Source organism: Panthera leo, chromosome A2, assembly GCF_018350215.1.
Source record: "Panthera leo isolate Ple1 chromosome A2, P.leo_Ple1_pat1.1, whole genome shotgun sequence".
In the NCBI taxonomy this organism is placed as follows: domain Eukaryota; kingdom Metazoa; phylum Chordata; class Mammalia; order Carnivora; family Felidae; genus Panthera; species Panthera leo.
This window is the reverse complement of record NC_056680.1, coordinates 36,020,478-36,040,963: the sequence shown is the minus strand read 5'-3', so window position 1 is coordinate 36,040,963 and position 20,486 is coordinate 36,020,478. Positions and strand designations below refer to the sequence as shown.

Sequence of the window (20,486 nt, the reverse complement as noted above, 5' to 3'; positions counted from 1 at the left end):
TAGGATTATTATACACCCTTCCCTGTTCACCAGCAGGAACTTGATCATCTAAAGGCAGTTTGGTTTGAATGTTCAGGTAGCTACGTGAGGCTCTTAATAATTATGAGGGGAGCCAGCATTTAGTAAACACTGTTCCTGGCACTGTTCTAAGTACTTTGTATGCCTTGACTCAATTCAGTAATCCTTTAGACTTTACTTTATGGCTGCTTTAAGGGATTCTCCAAGATAATTTTGATTAGAGATATTCCCTTCAGGCATTGACTTTGGCCCCTCCATCCACTAAAACCCGTGAAGAACTTCCTGCTTACCCCCATGCCCCCCAGCTGTTCGAGCTGCCCTCAGTAGAGAAGTGGGGAGAAAGAGGAGTATCTGCCTATGGTTTCGTTTATTCAGCAAACAAGCAGGCATATCGCAGATGCTGAGGAGACAACGTTGACACGGTTTCCAGCCTTGAGCACCCAGTCTAGTTAGCAGCCAGAGGAACATATACAAAGAAAACACTTTTAAAGCTCTACAGCCCTGGACTATGTGAAAACCTGAGGTCATGCATTCTTGCCCCTGCTTTCAAGCATGACCCCTTAGTAAGACAGCACAGGGATTCCCAACTCATTGAGTAATAAATCTGTGAAAACTGTGTCTTTAAAAGTTTCATAAGCTTGTTGACCAGAGGCATTTCCATGGAGATTTCTATTTGGGTTTAATGTCTCTTCTGTTTGCGTAGGACTTTGGACTTCCGTTAGGGCTTTCCCACTTATTACCATATCTAACATACAAAAAGTGTCCTGTCATGTATTCCTTGTTATTTATGGCTCACGTCTATACAGTGCCTTTCTTCACCCTACAGTTCAGGGCGTTGCATGAGGTTCTTTCAGAAACCAAACCCAGGGACAGTGTTAGAAAGAAAGAACCAAACAAGGAGGGCTGAGATGCATATAGAAGCCCACTGGGGCACAGGGCTGGGGTAATGCCTATTTAAATAGGCCAGAGAGAAGCAGGTGCACCTCCCAAACCAGAGCGTTACTAGTGCTTGGCTCAGTGTCTCAGGCGAAGGTAAGAACGGAGTTAATGTTTCCTGATTCAGACCCAGTAGGAGGTTACCTGGTAGCAGCAGGATTTGGCCCCACAGACCAAAAAGCATTACACTGTAGTAAGGAATCAGAGGGATAAAATTAGACCTCCTAGAATTCCCTTTTGGAATTTTCTTCATTCCTGTCTACATTTAACAGCTACAAAAATGTATTACAACAGACATGCACACATGCATCATGGAGAGTTTCCTATTATTTGCCAAATTAGGGGTTTTGTAATTCCTTCCAGCCAGCTGAAGACTCTCTTGATGACTCAGTTTTAGTAGAAATGACAGCCATCGTCTGTTGGCAACTTAACCCTGGGCCACACAGCATGCCCAGTGTTTTATGTGCACTATCCCATTTAATGTATGCAACACTTCTGTACAGTGAGTGCTGTTGTTGTTTATTATGAGTATCCTAATCTTGCCATGGAGGCAGTTCTAGCTTAGCGAGTTCAAATGACCCTGCCTGAGCCCCAAAGCTGGTAAGTGCTGGAATGGGAATTCTACCACAGCTCTGATACCTTCACCACCAAGCCCGCCAACCCCTGACTCAGAGTTATGAAACATTCGTGGAAGCTCAAAGTGAGAGAATTACATCTTTGAGTCAAAATCTCATGGCATCCAGGGCCACAGATGAGTTTTGAAATGCATCTGTCCTACACTGGTCACAGGGGTTTTGTGGGTGTGAGAAAGAAGAGGCGGAGGGTGGCTGCCAGGAACAGAAATGGAGGGGAGCCGGAAGGATCCATGAGCAGTATGGGTCTTGGACCACCAGCCTGCCATTGTGGGCACCTTGTGCATCCTCAGCATGAGGCAGGACTGGTTTTAGAGGGGGAACAACACCAGTGCGACACATTCACTAGGCTTTGTTCCTGCATTGTGCCCTTATCTTGCTCCAGTTCAGTCCCTCAGTAGAGCTAATTCTCTTCTTCCTGTAATGCCTCCTGTTCTAATTACCCTCCCCACCCCTTCCCACACACACACACACACACACACACACACACTTTTTTTTTTTTTTTTTTTTTTTTTTTTAGGCAAAAAGTATGCATTGATTCTGCTAGTGGCTGATGTTGCCTTGGGCCGAGGAACAGTCTTATCCACAGGTCAATTTATGGAGTGCTTTTCCACCAAAGGCCTCCAAGAAACTCAAACTCGTTGCCTTATCTTTATAAATAAAGCCTTATATATATCTAGCCACCATAGCCCAAGTGGAAAGACTCTCTTCATATATGAGAATTTTTTTTCTATCTGCCTTTTAGGTTATTTTTTATAGCATGCCTTTCAATTAGCTTTATTCTCGTTCATAATGATATCAATAGTTACCATTTTGGGGTGCTTACTCTGTACCAGGCAAAGTGTTAAATATTCTCATATATGACCTTATTTAATCATGATACCATCCCTATACAGGATGTATTTGTATTATCATCCCCACTTTACAGGTGAAGAAACTAAGGCTTAATGAGAATAAACTATTTGTCCAAGGTCACATGGCCAGTAAGTGACTATACTTGAATAGAAAAGAACTCTGTTGATTGTAACCATTGTCTCTTAATCTCTACACACAGATAATTATAATGTACGTCTAAATGGCCTAAATAATCTTCATTTTGAATATTCTCACTAATTTTGTCTCTTTTCATTTTTATTTCCAGTATCTTCTACAAATGCTTCTGGGAACTGGAGGACCCAGATAGCTGTAGGGCTATCTGAATACGAGACCCCGGCACATTCTTCCTACACCAGCTGCTATGGCAACATCTATAATCCTTTGCCCTCTCCAGGCAGGTGAGAAAGCAATGCTTCGAAATTCTACTAGCCTATCCCTGGTCAAAAGAATTCAGGAATTCTATGTTATTTTATGAATGCTCAAGGATCATAAGACCATAGCCTATAGGCCCAAACCAGCTGCCACCTGTTTTTGTAAATTAAGTTTTATTAGAAAATGGCCATGTTCATTCATGTACATATTGTCTATGTCTGTTTGTTTTTTTTTTTTAATGATTATTTTTGGAAGAGAAAGAGACAGCATGAGCAGGGGAGGGGCAAAGAGAGAGGGAGACACAGAATCTGAAACAGGCTCCAAGCTCTGAGCCATCAGCACAGAGCCCAGTGCAGGGCTCAAACTCATGAACTGTGAGATCATGATGTGAGCCGAAGTCAAATGCAGAACCAACTAAGCCACCCAGGAGCCCCATATCTCTGGTTGCTTTTGTGTATCAGGCTTTTAAAGAAAAGGTTTGTTCACTCCTAATCTAGATCATTCAAATTTGACTCTATTCCTAGACATGTATACACTAAAATCTGTGTCTGAAGGTTTTTTTTTAAATCGAAGTGCTTAAAACCATAGTATAGATAATATCCATTTAAGACTCTTCTGAAACCTTGTAGGAAAGATATCTCTACCCCAGAAAAGGTTGCTCACACCAAAATTCCTCACAGACAGTTGGTAGGCTTGATTTCAAACATTTGCTGCCTTTTTGTGTCTGACCCTGTGTTCATTAAGAAGCTACAGACACAGCCAGCTGTTCTATTTATAATCATGATTCTTTGTAAACATTTGGAGGAAATGTACAAGAACAATTTGTTAAAATGCAGTTTTAAAAAAGATTGCAAACTCTGCATTACACGTTTTTCACTTCTTTGTATATGCAGGATGAGTTAAGTTTGAAGAGGTCACATCTCCCTGTCACTTTTCACAGAATATAATTCAAACCCATGGTGCCAAGAAATGAGCATTTTCTGTTTGTTTTTATTTAAATTTGCTTGAGGCCAAATTGCTTCAGGCATAGGAAGACTTACACAGATAATAACTTATAAGAGTGTCTATCCTGTTGATTTTAAGAGTTTAGTTTCTTGCTTTCCTTTTTTTTAATTTCAATTTTTATTTAAATTCTAGTTAGTTAATATATATGGTAAAATTGGCTTCAGGTGTCCAATTTAGTGATTCATCACTTCCCTACAACACCCAGTGCTCATCACAACAAACACCCTCCTTAATATCCATCACCTCTCTAGTCCATCCCCTACCCACCTTTCCTCCAGTAACCCTCAGTTTGTTCTCTATAGTTAAGAGTCTCTTATGGTTTGCTTCCCTCTCTCTCTTTTTTTCCCCCTTCCCCCTATGTTCATCTGTTTTGTTTCTTAAATTCCACAAATGAGTGAAATCATAATTTAATAAATTACTCAGTGTTATAAGCGAATTAGAGCTATTCAACCCCCAAAGCCTTTTTTTTCTTCTCCATGCTCAATGAGAGTTTTTCTTGGCTGGAACTGTTAGGCCAATTGTCTCAACTCAACAAAGGGTGTGCTCAAAATAGAATGTTAGTGAAAATATACCTCAGAGGACTTCATATATCTTGGGGTTTTGTAAATAATGCAAATGAGTTAGGAGCAAGAACTAAAATGGCTTTGGCCCAAAATTGGAGCTGAAGGTTTTCGATTCAGTTCTCATCGTTTTGTATAGTTCATTTGCAAATTGTTTTCCTATTTGTATACTTTTACTTTCCTTTTTTGTTGACTGAGTTAGACACAACAGAAAACAGTCAGCACGTAAGACAGTTCTAAAATCCTTGACACCACTTTCACTGGACTCGGGAAGGTACTAAACATTTTTAGAGAAAATGTGTTTTTGCCAAATGTGCCTTTCTATTTCAGCCAGCCCAAGATGGCTTGACACGGGAGTCTGACGTCAGAGGGGCGGCAACGAACAGGAAATGAGAAACTATTTAAAGATCCCTATTGTGTGCGCGCACATGCACATTATATGAGCTCACTGTGGAAACTTAGGAAAATGATAAAGGGATAAATAAGTAGGAAATAATTTACTTATAATTCCACCATCTAGAGGTAGTCTCTGTTAGCATCTTGACACATTCCCCCATTTTTCTGTATCCGTTTTTAACGTGGTTGTAATGATAAACTTATGTACGATTGTACATCTTTCATTGTCTATGAATCCCAGTTTTTTACTTAATATCACAACATACACATGTGCTCATATTTTTTAAAACTCTTTAAGCCTTGTTTCATGGGAGCAACATGATATTCCCCTCATAAATATGCCATACTTTATTTCCTGTATTTTGAATTTTTAGATTTTTTTTTCATTATGATTCATTGTAATGCTGCTGTTAACATCTTTCTACAAAATATTTGTCTCAATCCCAGATTATTGCCATAGGATACATTCCAATAAGTAGAATTAATGGGTTAACTTGAAAAATGTATTTTTTGAAGCCCTTGCTTTCCAGAAAGATTTGCCAGTTTACCCACCCAGCAACAGAGGTACAGGTGTGCTTATTTCCATCTGTTTGCCTATTGAGGATTTTTTTTAATGTTTTTCTTTCTTACTTTTGAGAGAGAGGGAGAGAGAGTGAGCGCATGCTCTGCGCAAGCAGGGGAGGGTCAGAGAGTGAGGGAGACAGAGGATCTGAAGTAGGCTCCATGCTGACAGGAGAGCTTGATGCATGGCTTCAACTCATGAACCGTGAGATCATGACCTGAGCCAAAGTCAGATGCTTAACCCACTGAGCCACCCAGGTGCCCTAAGGATTTTTTTATTACACCCCAGAATGATCAATTTAACTAGACCTGTTACCAAAGCAAGTATAATAACAGCCATCCACCAAATTTTAGGAATTTGCTGTAAAATTGTGTTTTTGATGGAAACATAATTTTTTTAAATAAGAGGGAAATTTGGTTTCAAGATAAAGATAAAAATAAAAAACTTTAGATCTGCCCTTAAGTTAAAGATTTGAGTATTTTTTTTAAATAAATGAAGTATGTATTATTTAGAGATCCTTTCTCCCAGAGTGTCTGGCTCTTGATATTACAGAAAGCTATAAATTTTTACCAATAAGAGTTTGTTTCCAGGTCTGATTTGGTATAATTGGCAGTGGCATAAACTTTCCAGCATCACAAATGTTGAAGTCTCTTATCCTACCTAGTATATAATACAGTCCAATTCTTGTCTCTATGCTACAAACTGTGTTTTCAAATAACTGTTTTTCTTTCACTTCCGGTTTTCCATTGCCCATTCTCTTCCTTATCTAACTCTACCTAAACTAGGCAAAACCGAGGGCTTCTGTCCCGGAGAATGGTTGTGTCTCCAGAAATGAGATCAGTTTTAAATTCTCTTTTGCTAAGTGTAGCCAGCAGTAGTAAGTACAGCCCCTCAGATCTGTGTGTTGCTTCTTGCTTAGCAGGTGTTTTGCTCACTGACCAATGTGTGAAGCTGTGGAAATCTGACTTTGTGTTTATATTAGATGAAAACACTAAATACCTGCTTTCACGGAGCATTTCTTTCCAAAGCTCTTCTTCCAATGACTTTTTAATCCTTTTTACTAAAGAAATTTAAAATAAAAAGAAACCTACTAACTATCTAACCTATTCTAAACTACTACTGTAGGAATGAAGTTTTGCTGATTGGAATGGTTTGTATAATAGGATGCCTTCATTTGGATCTACCCTCCAAACATGCCTGTGATTTTTATATGTGATGCTGTTTCCAATTTACTCTTGACCAATACACCCTACGGGTGTAAAATGTGTCCCTAGGTGCCCCTGCCTCTAAATATATTCCTTTGTCCCTGAGGAAAGGATCTAGTATAGTCTCTTAATTTGAAGAATACTTAAAATGTGGCTGTCAGGAATACTTTTTAAAAAGTTAAAAATATGACTCTCCCACAAAGAGAAAATGGGCGTGTGTCAAAGATTTACTTAACCCATTAATGAGAGAACTAACAGAATGGTAAAGTTGTTTCTGAGACAATTCAAAAGACTGAATTCAATACACTGAAAGATAAAATGCTGGAATAAGATTATGAAATTAGATTTAAAAAAAAACAAAACAGTTAATGGCTCACAGGGCGATAAAATTTTAACCATAATCTTTTTATACTAGACAGAAGTTATTTGTATTTCTCCCAGACAAAAACCCTAAAAATTAACATGTAACTTACCACAATCTGGGTCCTTATCAATGGTAAATGAAAGTGAGACAAAGGAATATCTCCCTTGAGAATTAAGTACACCTTGCATGGGCCTTTTCAACAATGCTCCAGTAGGACAATGAGACAGCACACAGTCATGCTTTGCCTATTTCCAAGTGTTGGATATTTTCTTGACGGTGCTTTCTACTAATTCTTTAAGTAATCTTTGTACTCTGGGAATCAAAATGACCACAAGTAACAACTTTTCTGGTTTCCTTTAATAGACAGTACACAGAGATCAGTCAACTGGACAGTACAGATGGAAACCGGTTGGAAGAAAGCCTGAAGAGTAGAGAGCAGAGGCTCTTTTGGCACGAAGATTCAAAGCCTGGAACATTAGTCTGAACTGTACTTGGACCTCTTGACCAAGCACCGCGTTCTCACACTAGTGTGCCTTGCAAAATGTGTTCGTCTTCCCAGAAAGCTATTTGGCTTTAGAAAGCTAAAGGCATCAAAGGTTGAAGAGAGGACTCTTGCTGCCCTGGAAGTGAATCACACTCTAAGGCCACGGAAAAGCCCCTGAACCACATGCCTTTCCAGCTCCGGGCACTAACCTAACAGCAAGGTGGAACCATTGCCAAGGACAGACTCAGCCTTTATCAGTAGCAAGCACTTGTTAAGGGAATAAAAGTTGTTGAAGGCAAACCGTAAAACTGTGAAAAGTGTGTTCAGGGTCTCCAATAGGAAGGAAGGTTGGGAAATTTCAGAGCACAGTTCAGCATGATGAGAAGAAGAACAACGAGGAGCTCCTCAGTCATTGCTCACCATCAGAAAGTTTGGAGTTGTGAGCCGGCGAAGAATGACATGCCATTTCTACATGGACGTCAACAATTGAGACAGTATTGGAAAATTACTTGAAGAGAAGCTGGATTTTCATGAAGTTCTGAATGAGTGTAAATGTTTTTAGGATATTATAAAGAGTGATGGTTTTCATAAGCACCATAAAATGGGTTCCGGAAAGACTTACTGCTGGAGCATCCTGTAATATAACTTTATGGTAGCAGATTGGGGAAAACACAGCAGCCCACTGAATAATTGACAAACTCTGCTTGGAGAATTTTCTAAGGTCCAATATTATTGGGCTCCTTTTTTCTTTCTACACCAGTGGCCTGATGGGTTATTATTCAGGCTGGTAACTCTCCAATTTGATTGTCATTTGAAATGGCAGACCTGACATGGAGAGTTTTTATAATCAAGAGTTTGAAAAACTATTTTAAGGTAATACACAAAGAACCCAAAACAAAACAAAAGCCACATCATTTTAGATGAATTGCGTGCCTTAAAATGGTGAACATTAGGAAAGTAAGCATATTGTCCAGATCCCACAGAGGGTTCTAAGTCACCAAGTGACAAAAACAAGATTAGTCATTAAAAAGGAAAAAACAAAAGCAAAACAAAACAAAAAACAACAAAAAAAACACAAAAAACTCCAAGCTGCAGATTTAATTATGAGGCTAAAACTACCTCATACTTCACTTGGAAGAACTAATTAGCTATGGTTTATGGTAGGATTTAAAAAAAAAAAAATTCCATATTCTAGATTGATCTTTTTTGTCATCTTCACTCTGCTTCAATATTCCATAAAAGGTGCTCCCTACCCCCCCTTTTATACAGGTTTCATGTTCCTATTGTGAAGAGAGAAGTTTCTGAACAACTTTTTTGGAACATTTTCTATCTATATTCCAAAGCATGTAATATATACATAAAGATGATTTGTTAAGCTGGTCCTTAGTCATTTGTATCATTAAAAATGAAGTTTGGGGAACAAATTTGGAGCAAAACAGAAGACATGCAGAAAAATAATAACTTATTCCTTTTTGCATATTTGTATAGCCTTCTAGAAACAGAAATACTTTTGCATATTCTTTTACTGTTCTGACTTTTTAAGACCTATTATTTTTTTACATAGGTCAATAAACTGAAGGTGTGCTACTGAAAATGTTTACGTATTCTTCCATTATATTCAGGGTTCATCCAAAGCAGTTTGAAGTGTTCTACTTCATGTAATCCTCTTGGACAAGATTGCAGATTTTTAGTTGTAGTATTACCATATTTTACTGACGCCAAGGTGCCCATCTTTTCACATTTACATCCTTGAAATCAGGATGCATCTTTTGACTGATGGCATGCTCTAAAGGAATTGGCAGTGTTTTTTTCTTTCTTAGCGCTACATAAAATGATGCTGTGTCTCACAATAAAGTTGTCTTAGAACTGATGAAATACGGTAGTTTATTGCCTCGCTGAGGATGACAGATGTGAATTTTTAGGCTTCCCGGTCTTGTGAATGTTGTTTGTTTGTAACAAGCCCTTCATCCTAGTTTTGCAGAGTCGCAAACTGGTCTTTTAAATTCAGGAAAATGTTTCATCTGGCATGTATTTGTCCTGCACAATGGGGAGAAGGGAATGGGAAATGAAATGTAGGAAGACCTTAATACTTCCGTGCAAGTATCTTAAATGGAAATAGCCTTCTTCTGTTCAAGAAATGGAATGCTCAGAACTGCAAGTGGGCCTGGAAAGAACGCGTGGAACTTGGCCCCCAAATATTTAAAGAAGGTAAAGAAATAGAAGCACCGGTATTTGCTGTATGACTTTTTTTACCCGCTATCTTTTTAGGAAAACCTCTCTCAACTGCATTTTCGGTATATTTATTAATGACCAAAACATGACAGAGGCAAATTGTTCAACATCACACATCGATCTGTTTCATATTACGGTGTATCATATAGTCATGATAAAAATTTGAAGTTCAAACACAAAGCAAGTATATAACATGAGAACATAATCGCCCCTGGGAGCCTAACATTTCAGATGTAAGAACTGATTTTTTTTTTCAGACTGGTTAATTTTTATTAGTTCAGGTTTTCTTCTATGTATATAGTAATTTTTTTAATACAGCATCATATTACAAGTACAGTTTACAACTTGTTTCTTCACTGAACATACCTTGGGCTTCTCTGTATCAGTATATATTTCGATCTACCTCATAAAAATGTATATTTTACAAGGTGGATTTTTTAAATTGCCTCACCTTCCTTGCTGTTTATATTTTTTTTCTATATTTCAGAAAATTCTTCACAATCTTTCTTGTACTCATAAAAGCTTAATGTTATAAGCAATAAAGATTCCAGAATTGTCTCAAACTATTAAGTTTGGCCTGTTCTTAGGAACAAAGGTTCAGACTAAAGAGTTCCTTCAAATGTTAGTCCTTAAGAGCATTCAGAAGTGGAATATTGACTATTGTCAGGACTGTAGAAAAATTTGGATTATTTTCTAGAGTAGTTATTTTCAAAGGACCAGTTGTGAAAGTCAAGTTTTTAAAATTTTGAACTATTGTGGGCCTATAGTCTTGTGAAGAAAAATAAAAATGAATTACTAAGGAAAAAAGTTAACTGAAAAAATGAATTCCTAGAGATGTGGAAAAAAATAGACACAAAAATACACATTCCTCCTGCTCATTATTACATTCATCAGACAAAACGATTCTGTCAAGTTGCAGGGCACCTGGGTGGCTCAGTTAAGCATCTGACTCTTGATTTCAGCTCAGGTCATGATATCATGGTTGGTTAAGATCTGAGCTGTTCGCTCAGAGCCTGCTTGGGATTCTCTCCCTCTCCTCCCCTGCTCACTCTCTCTCTCTCTCTCTGTCAAAATAAATAAACATTAAAAAAAAAAAAACTACTCTGTCAAGTTGCGATCACAGTTTCTAAACGCAGACTCGTAACTTTCTGTACTTACCTTGATCTACATTCCAGGAACAGAGCTTCTTAACTACCCTTTTAAAAAAGTACCTTAGAGGGGCGCCTGGGTGGCGCAGTCGGTTAAGCGTCCGACTTCAGCCAGGTCACGATCTCGCGGTCCGTGAGTTCGAGCCCCGCGTCAGGCTCTGGGCTGATGGCTCGGAGCCTGGAGCCTGTTTCCGATTCTGTGTCTCCCTCTCTCTCTGCCCCTCTCTGCCCCTCCCCCGTTCATGCTCTGTCTCTCTCTGTCCCAAAAATAAATTAAAAACGTTGGAAAAAAAAAAAAAAAAGTACCTTAGAGAGAGACAGTGAGAGTGGAAGGGGGCGCGGGGAGAGAGAAAATCCCAAGCAAACTCCATGTGCAGCGTGGAGCTGGATGCAGGACTCAAGCCTACAACCCTGGAATCATGACCTGAGCCAAAATCAAGGGCTGGATGCTCAACCGATCGAGCCACCCAGGCGCCCCACTACCTACTTTTTTAATTGAAGTATAGTTAATCTACAGTGTGTTGTTAGTTTCAGGTGTACAGTATGTTAACTCAGCAATTATATATGGTGACTCAACATTCACCGTGGTAGGTGTATCTAGACTGCCCTTTGAGCACCATTAACCTGGAGTTCTGTCACGGGAGGTGCCCTATCCATTCACAGTCATAAGGAAAGTCATTCGTTGCCCCCTGTTACCTCACAGGGCATGGGGATGCAGTTTATTTTCAGTGAGAAAAAAGATTTAACATATACACAGAGCCCAGAAAAGGATACAGAACTCGACTCCTCTTTCGGCTCAAAGTGTGTCAAGCCCCTTGTCTCCTGTGTTTCTCATGTTTCCTATTCTAGTCCAGTCCCCTCCTCTGGATCCTTATGGGACTTTTCTGCCTCCTCTCTACCCCCATTTTTGCGCCAACCCTGGAACAGCAGAAAGAAAAGCATGTCCTGCTGCAAAAAGGAGTTGACATTCATAGAATTCTAGTTCAATGTGTGCCAGGCTGGTGTGCTAAAATGCTTCGCATGTGTACCTACTGCTTTAATCCCCACAACAGCCCAGTGACTTGCTATTATCTCCATGGCACTGAATTTGAAAATTGGGAAGGTCAAGTAATTTGTCAAAAGTCATGCAGCTCTTAAGAGAAAAGCAAGAGATAGATCTTGACTTGGCAAACACTAAATCCTAACTACTGCAGCCTTGTTCCATGAACAATTTCTATACAGTCAGGGGAACAAACAAGATTTTTTTTAAATATGTTAATGAAAATGGAGTGAACACATGCTAAGCTCAGCTGTTACTGGTTGTTTTGTTTTGTTTTGTTTTGTTGGTTTTTTTCCCATTACCAGTGGCAAAAAGGCAGAGGCAAGTCTCGGTCTGAACACAGATGAAGATAACCCTTCTCTGGGTTACTACCCAGGCTTGCAGCCTACTGGACTGCATTATTTATTGCTGTGTGAGCTCATCAGTGGACCAAGTACATTTGTTAAATTCTTTTCAAGTCAATAAAATGTCTCACACCAGTGAATATACTTGTTATAATCACAGGTAACCATAATGAACTAAATATTGATCAGTAGCACTGAAAATATCTATTGATCTTTCCCCATTTCTGATGGTTCAGGACAGTATGATAATATGACGTTTATATGCTCTTCTAACATAACCCCAAGAACTCCTTTCTGAATAGACCTCTATCAGCTGTATGTGCTTGTGAGTTTTTACTCTTGATTCTCCTTGGAAAGAGCGAATCAGGGATTAGTCTCCTCTTAGAATCTGAGCCCAGTCCCAAAAAATCCTTCTAATACTTCCAACCTCTTCTACTTTTGATGATTCATGAATCTATCTCCCTGCAAAAGAAAATAGGAAATATGCAACAAGATTTATTTTGGTAATACTTAGCTGATTCTTTTAACATTTATTTATCTTCTATCTATCTATCTATCTATATGTCTATCTCTTTGAGAGAGAGAAAGCACAAGCAGGAAAGGGGTAGAGGGAGAAAGAGAGAGAGGGAGAGGGAGACGGAGAGAATCTTAAGCAGGCTCCAAGCCCAGCACAGAGCCCAACATGGGGCTCCATACCATGACCATGAGATCATTACTTGAACCAAAATCAGGGGTTGGACAGTTAACCAACTGAGCCACCCAGGCACTCCAATACTTAGCTGATTCTTAAGGTTAGCACACACACAAACACGTTTTCTCCCTTTTGTTTTGCTTTTGAATAGTAGCTGTCTTGACGATAAGAGTGTATTGGGACCAGGGAAATGGGGGTGGAAGCTGACCTAACTGCTGAGTTTTAGATAATGATCTCTCCTTAAATGCTTGTTACACTTTCGAAGTCCCAAAGGTTTAAAAGTTCTGTGATTTTCAACTGGGGCTGTACCACCTGCTGCGGGGCATTTGGAAATGTGTTGCTACACTTTGGATCCCCCAATGATTTGGAAATACTACTGGCATTTAGGGACTATGGACATTAAACAGCTATAAGATATGGGATGGTCCCACACAACAAACAGTGGTTCTATCCAAACCGCCCAAAGTGACCCCATTGAGAAACCCTGGGCATCTCACCTGAGAAAAGGTGTTAAATCCACTTTATGGGTGCTGCCTTCCAGTGTTTCAGCAGAGATGTCTCATTTTGAAGAGTCCAAAGGGAAAAGTATAGGAGATGACTGTTTCTTGATGGTGGGGGAGAGATGGTATGTGATTTGAAAAACCATACATGCAGCAAATATTAGAACATCAACTATATGTCAGTCATTGTCATAGGTGGTGAGGATAGAATGTTTTCCTGAAGCCAACAGTCCAATCAAGGAGGGAGAAACAGAAGTGACCAATGTGAGTAACTTGTCTTATGAAAGCCAAGTGTGGTGAGAAAAGAAAGGACGTAGAAAATACCAAAGGTTGCTGGGACACAGTGGGGCATTTGGGGCAGTGATGCTTCAGCCCAGACATGGGGGTTGGTAAGAGAAGGTCCAGTTAAACACGAAGGGAAAGAAGCTCTTCCAGGCTTAAGAGAATGTCAGCATGGCATTTGCCAAAGTCCTAAAGCTAAAACCAGCTTAGTTTCAGAAACTAAAAGAACAGGAGGATGTATTCCAGGATTGAAGAAACAGGAAAGTAGAAAGAACGCTGCCATTTTTGAGCTCTTGCTATAGTCCCAACAACCGGGCTAAAAGTGCTGTCATTTGATTTAATCCTTCCTACAACTCTGTGACAAAGGTGGTCTTATCCCAGAAAAGAATGTAAAGAAAGCAGCTCAGAAAGGTTACCTCTGACCTCAGTTACATGGCCACGCAGTAAGTAAGTTGTAAAACCAAAATTCAAACCTGTTTGTCTGAGTCCAGACCTCATGTTCTTTATTAACCATGCCATTATAAAAAGTAATTGCTCATCAAGCACCTCTCTCAAATGGAAACCAAAGAAAATGAAAAGACGAAGGAACAAACAAAAGAGCTGCCCTAGAAGGAAGAAGGAGCAAAGGTCAAGGGGAGGGGTGGACATCTGATCAGCAAGAAGAAAATGGCCAAAAAGACAGTCCAGGGCAGGCTGCAGGGTGTGGGTTTTCAAGATAAGTGCTTCAGACACTTCTGATTGGAATGTAGCTTCAAGATGTTGCTAATGAATGGCCAACGGGGGGGAAAATTCTCTTCGCAAAAAGATGGAGGAAAAGAGCCAATGCATTTGAGGAATGTACTCAAAAGGTTGTGAACAGTGAATTAAACTAGCCAGTGCAGCCTATCACCCCTGCTCCCTTGCAAAACGAATGCTTAACTTTCCCTAGAAAACCATGTTTTACGTTGTCCTCTCCTCATTTCGAAAGAGATTGGCTCCATAAGGAGATTAAAGACTGGGAAGTCAGAGTGAGAAAGATCTCATCAGGCAAATTTCCCAGAGACTGGGAAGGGCATTCTCCACAGCACTTCAATTATCAGAAGATACTGGGTGTCAGGGTAGACATCACCATCTTCATAAAGCAGTGGTTAAGTGCATGGGCTTTGAAGTCAGGCAGACCTGGAGACAGGCGGCGGGCTTGAAATCAATCCCAGCCTCAGCACTTACTGGTCGTATGATCTAGAATAAGTTTTCTAACCTCCCTGGCCTCAGTTTCCCCGCTAGTACCCATCACACAAGGATATTTGTGGGCTGAACAAGATATTGCATGTAAACGGAGAGGTATAACATCTAGTCTCTGGCAGGTGCTTTGTGAGATACATTATTTCCTGGAAGAAAAAGGTGATGTTTAATTTTACATGAGATCTAGAAAGTTGGGGTTTCTGAGGATTGGTACTGCCTTCGTTTAGCCACTGAAATGACAACACTCTTGAAAATATTCATCATTGTGGAGAGCCGATTACATCTCAGGCACTGTCAGGGACCTACTGGAAGACTGGAATATTTTTTTCCTGTTGAATCCTTACAGCAAATTTGCAAATGTTAATCCCAAACAAAAGCTCAGGGAGGTTAAGTGCTTTACCCAAGTTGCATATGTAGAAGGTTCCCAGGCCTGGACTGCAATTCACAAATGCATAGAACAGAACCTTTGCAAAGAATGAATGTGCGTCACTCTGGAAGCTGCCATGGATGGAGGAGGCACCAAGGCTTATTTAACCCACGGAGTCAAGCAGGTGTTTTCCAGACCTGGGGGCCAGAGCTCTCCTGCAAGGCCTGAACTAGGGCAAGAGGCACTTGCAAGAGCCTGAGAGTGAGAGCCTCCTTAAAGTGGGTACCCTAGAGGCCTCTCTTATTTCACTCTGGGCTTGGCTCCGGCTGCTGGCTTCAAGATGACACCTGCCTTTTTCTGTGCAGAAGAATGCAGAGGAGTGGCCAGATTCAACAAAGGAAAATCAAGGTGCTAGGCTAAGTACGAAAAACAGCTGTAACTGCCAAATTTTTGTCATTAACTTGAAAAAAAAAAAAAAAAGGAGATACATTTAGGGCATCCTGGAAAAAAAATCTCTAAGCAACACCAAACGAAATCATGAAATTCAGAGTATGTACCATAGATACACAGGCCACCGCCCACTGGCAGGTAGGACAATAACAGACACCTGAGAAGTTCTTGAAGCTGGTTCTCCAGAAAGGTAAATATCACACTCTCTGGGTCCATGAAGAGGTTTGCCCTGCTCAATCCGGAGTTTTTCTTCAGACCAGGCACCTTCTAGAGCACACCTAATTTGGTCTGAAAACATGCACAAAATGTATGGAAGTTCTTCTGAAGAGCCTGGCTGAGAAACACCTTTCCTAAAAAGTGCTTTTCTCTGGCCTGCAAGTCCGGCTTTTATAAAATTGGTCAACGAGGACACCTAGAGGCCTTCTTGGGTTATCACAGGCAGGAGGTTTCTGATGGACCGCTATGTGATAATGAATTCAAATCCTATGTGTACAAATTTCAGTAGCCCTACAAGGAAGAAAAAAAAAAAATCAATTTTGAAAGTCCAAAGCCTTGATTTGTTAGCTCTGTCTTCTTGGGGAAATTGTTTAAATTTTTTAAAATTTCACTTTTCTGTAAAAGAGATAATAGTAATTTTAACAATCTCATAGTATTGTAAGAGTTCAATAAAAGTATGCACTTAAGGAGGTTAGCACAGTGCTGGGGACATAATAAGCTCTTATAAGTGCTTCTTGTCATTACTGTTTCTAATGTGACACTACAAGGAAGTGTAATATAAGAGAGGTGTTATTAATAATATTTAATGTTATTATTAAATTTAAATGTTAATACAATTAAAATACTAAATAGTAATATTTAATAGGCACTGAGTGCCAGGACCAGGATCAGTGTGATGCGATGAGCTTCCTTCTCAGGTGAAAAATATAAAGGGGCTTAAAAAGTCAAGCTGAGAGGGGCGCCTGGGTGACTCAGTCGGTTAAGCGTCCAACTTTGGCTCAGGTCACGATCTCACGGTCTGTGAGTTCGAGCCCCGTGTCAGGCTCTGTGCTGACAGCTCAGAGCCTGGAGCCTGTTTCAGATTCTGTGTCTCCCTCTCTCTATGCTCCTCCCCTGTTCACGCTCTGTCTCTTTCTGTCTCAAAAATAAATAAACGTTTAAAAAAAAAAAAAAGTTAAGCTGAGAGGCACCTGGATGCCTCAGTCAGTTAAGCATCCAACTTCATCTGACAGTGCAGAGCCTGCTTGGGATTCTCTCTCTCTCTCTCTCTCTCTCTCTCTCTCTCTCCCTCTCAGTGAATAAATAAACTTTAAAAAAAGAAAAAAGAAAACCCAGCTGACAAGGTAAACAATATTTTAAAGCAGTCTTTTTTAAAATAAAAACTTAGGCAAAGAAAATCGTGACGAACAAAATATTAAAATTTTAAATAAAGGCAGGTTCAGGATTCCTGGTTATACCTTTTTCCTCAGCCTCCATCATTGCTCTGCGCTACACTGAACTGGGCTAGAACTTAATCCTGACAAGCAGAAGAGGCAAGTGTTATATATACCCATTTTACAGATGAGAAAATAGAAACCCAGAGGGACTGCTCAGGTACATTGCCCAGAGCCACATAATCAGGTACAGGACCAGAAATATCCCCCAGATTTGAATGATTCTAAAGCTCGTGTCTTGCCTTTTCTATGTTGTTCATACTTTCCATTCAAGAAGTGATGCCGGGCTCAAGGCTCTCCACCCCACGGTGTAATTTCACTTGTGCTGTGTTTAGAGTTGCCAGATTGAACAAATAAAAGGGTGTCCAGTTAAATCTGAAGTTGAGCTAAATCGCAAATAATTTTTAGTATGTGTATGTTCCATTTCGTTTCCTTTATTTTATCTGGCAGCTCTCCTCCCCCACCAATCACCAAAGAGACCAGACATTTTAATAAATAGAGCTCACAACTTCAAAATGGAAGAGATCTGCTGGGTTAATCCTGCCATTTCTGTACCGAGCCCAGATCAGGAATGGCTTTTGTAGAGTTACAAGCCCTCTTCCCCCAATAAAATAGAAAACTGGCTTAGTGTTTTAGGCTTAAAGGCAAAGGTACAATTGGAGCCTCATCTGGCCTTACAAAGCCCTTCTTTTGGTCTTTACTGAGATGTTCTGCGATGAGAAATTACAAGCCTGAGTTGAAATAAAATAAAGAAACTGCTTTAGGCATTCTTTGTTGCATGTCCTACAAATGTTATTTATTATTTTGAGATCTCTGGCTCCAGGCAACATAAGTTATTTCCTTGGCAGAATAATATTCTGAACCCTAATGATTTGCTTCCATTCACAGCGCAATGAAGATGATTGAGAATGGATGAAATTCGTTCTTAAAAAAAAAAAGGCAATGATGTTACCCACCTGGAGCTGAACCATTAGCAAATTTCAGCCCCTTAGAGCTCAGTAAATTGAATACATTGTCAGAAATTATTTCTTCTAATAATGCAACTGCATGCAGATGAAGGAGAAAAATATTTCAAGGCTAACCTGATCTTTAAGCACTATTTGAATTATTAGGTTTTTAATTATGTAAGAGTGAATCATTAAAACCTGTCAATGGATTTTTAGGCAATGGCATGACTTGAACATTTTAGTTTCTAATTCACACCCTACCTATTCAGTGAAAATTTCTTAGATCCCTCCCAGATTGATACCAGGTGTGTGTGTGTGTGTGTGTGTGTGTGTGTGTGTGTGCGCGTGTGTGTGTGTGTGTGTGTGCCATTAGTCTGTGAGCTCTCAGAGAACAGGGACCATGTCTTATTTAAATATGTGTTCCATTTAGAATCCGAAACCAATTCTTTGTCTAGCAAGTGCTTGTGGAATTGCATGGTAGTTTTTCTAGGGCTGCATAAATAAAGAACCACAAACTGTGATTTAAATAACAGAAATGTGTTGCCTCAGCTTTCTGGAGTCCAGATAGGGTGATGGCAGAGCTGGTTCCTGCGGAGGCTGGGAGGGGGAGTCTGTTTCATGCCTCTCACCTGGTTTCTGGAAGTTTGCTATCAATCTTCAGCATTTTGTGGCTTGTAGACACATCACCGTGTCTTCTACCCCCATCTTCATATGGCGTTCTCCCTGTCTGCATGTCCCCGTGTCCAAATTGACCCTTTACTTCAAATTTTTTAATGTTTTTTATTTATTCTTGAGAGAGACAGAGTGTGAGCAGGGGAGGGGCAGAGAGAGAGGGAGGCACAGAATCTGAAGCAGGCTCCAGGCTCCGAGCTGTCAGCACAGAGCCTGATGTGGGATGCAAACCCTTGAACCACTAAATCATAACCTGAGCCGATATCGGACTGAACTGCCTAGGTGCCCCCAAATTGCCGTTTTTTATAAGGACACTAGTCATATCAGTACAGGGCCCGTCTAAACTCGACTTCACATCTCTAAAGAAAGACTCAATTTCCAAGTAAGGCTACCTTCTCAGGTACTGAGTATTACAACTCCACATATCTTTTTGGGGAGAGGCAAATTCAACCCATAACAAATATCAAATGAAGAAGAAAAATCACTTGACTCTGCGGGACATGTTTTCCAGGTTCAGATAAGACAAAATTATAGACTAACAAGCTCTAGCTGTTTTAACATTTTAACAGTCTCAGCAGATTCTTGAGAGGATTTGGGGAGGTAAATTCTTTTTCAAAATTGCCCTGAATAATGATATTGAAGTAAAGATAACTCAACCAAGTCAGGATATGGACAGCTGAGAACAGATTATTGATCAGCACTGACCTACTGAATCAGAATCTGCATTTGCATGAGATCCTTAACTGATGCTTAGGCACATTGAAGACTGAGGAGGAATGAACCACCTAAATCAGAACACCTGAAGGTGAACCCAATGGTTGTTTGTTCTAAATTGTCAGCTGATGCTCCTATGCATCGTGAGACACGAGAACAAGTGAGCTATGGCTGGCCCCTCCCCTGCGTGTTCCCTTCATCTGGGAATCACCTTCCTCCTTTTTCAGTGTGCCTGCCTGTCTCTTGGAAGGGGGTATTTGGCCAGTTGTCCGGCCATGGGGTAGCCATAGCACACAGTTTCTCTGGGCTAGATCACCGTGAGACAGACCGTGACTGTCCAGACCTGCTTGTGGAACTTCAGGTAGGGTTGGTAGGGCTGATCCGAACTCTATGCACCCCTGGGACCTTCCTTAACGTGCAGGTTCTGATTGTCTCGAGCTCTGAGGCCCAGAGTCTGACAACTTGCGTTTGTAACACATTCCCAGGGCATGCCTTTGTTTCTTGTCCCCGGACCACACTTTAAGTAGCGAGATGGTGCCATCTTAAACTGTCCCCTCCAAACCAGCTTTTATCTGTTATATATACATGTATACCTTGCTTTCTTATATGACACTGGTGTCCTTTTTCTGAACTTGAGTGGAAAAGGTTGTGGAATTTATTGGAAAATTACTAAAACTCCAGTAATGGAACTGGTCTCCACCTTGATAATGATTCATAAATACTAATGTAGTACCAATATATTAAATCTTAGAGGGTGCAACTGTCCAGGTGACTGTGATTCTTCCTCTGGGATCTACCCTCCCTCCTTATCACGAGGGATCCCAGCTCCTCTGCTAAACCTTAATTAGAGATGGGGGCTCCACAGACAGGCAGTGTGAGTTCAAAGCCCAGCTCTGACACCTGCTATCTCTGTGACCTTGAAAAAGTCACTGGGCTTGTCTAAGAATCTGTTTTTGTTCCCTCTCTTCCAAAGGCTGGTGTGCAGATTAAAGATGATACTTATAAATTGTATAGCACAGTGACAGGCTCGGAGTAAACA

General features: G+C 40.3%; 1 protein-coding gene across 7 annotated transcripts in view; it reads left to right on the top strand.

The window, feature by feature from the left end:
* Positions 1–10,089, top strand: part of FRMD4B (FERM domain containing 4B) — a 322,217-nt gene extending 312,128 nt beyond the window's left edge. For all 7 annotated transcript variants that reach the window (XM_042929953.1, XM_042929952.1, XM_042929951.1 and 4 more), the window contains 2 exons: positions 2,728–2,860; positions 7,290–10,089. In XM_042929953.1, coding sequence (XP_042785887.1) covers positions 2,728–2,860; positions 7,290–7,410 — 254 coding nt within the window. In that variant the 3' untranslated portion in view covers positions 7,411–10,089. The remainder of the gene's footprint in view (positions 1–2,727; positions 2,861–7,289) is intronic.
* Positions 10,090–20,486: the final 10,397 nt, after the last annotated feature.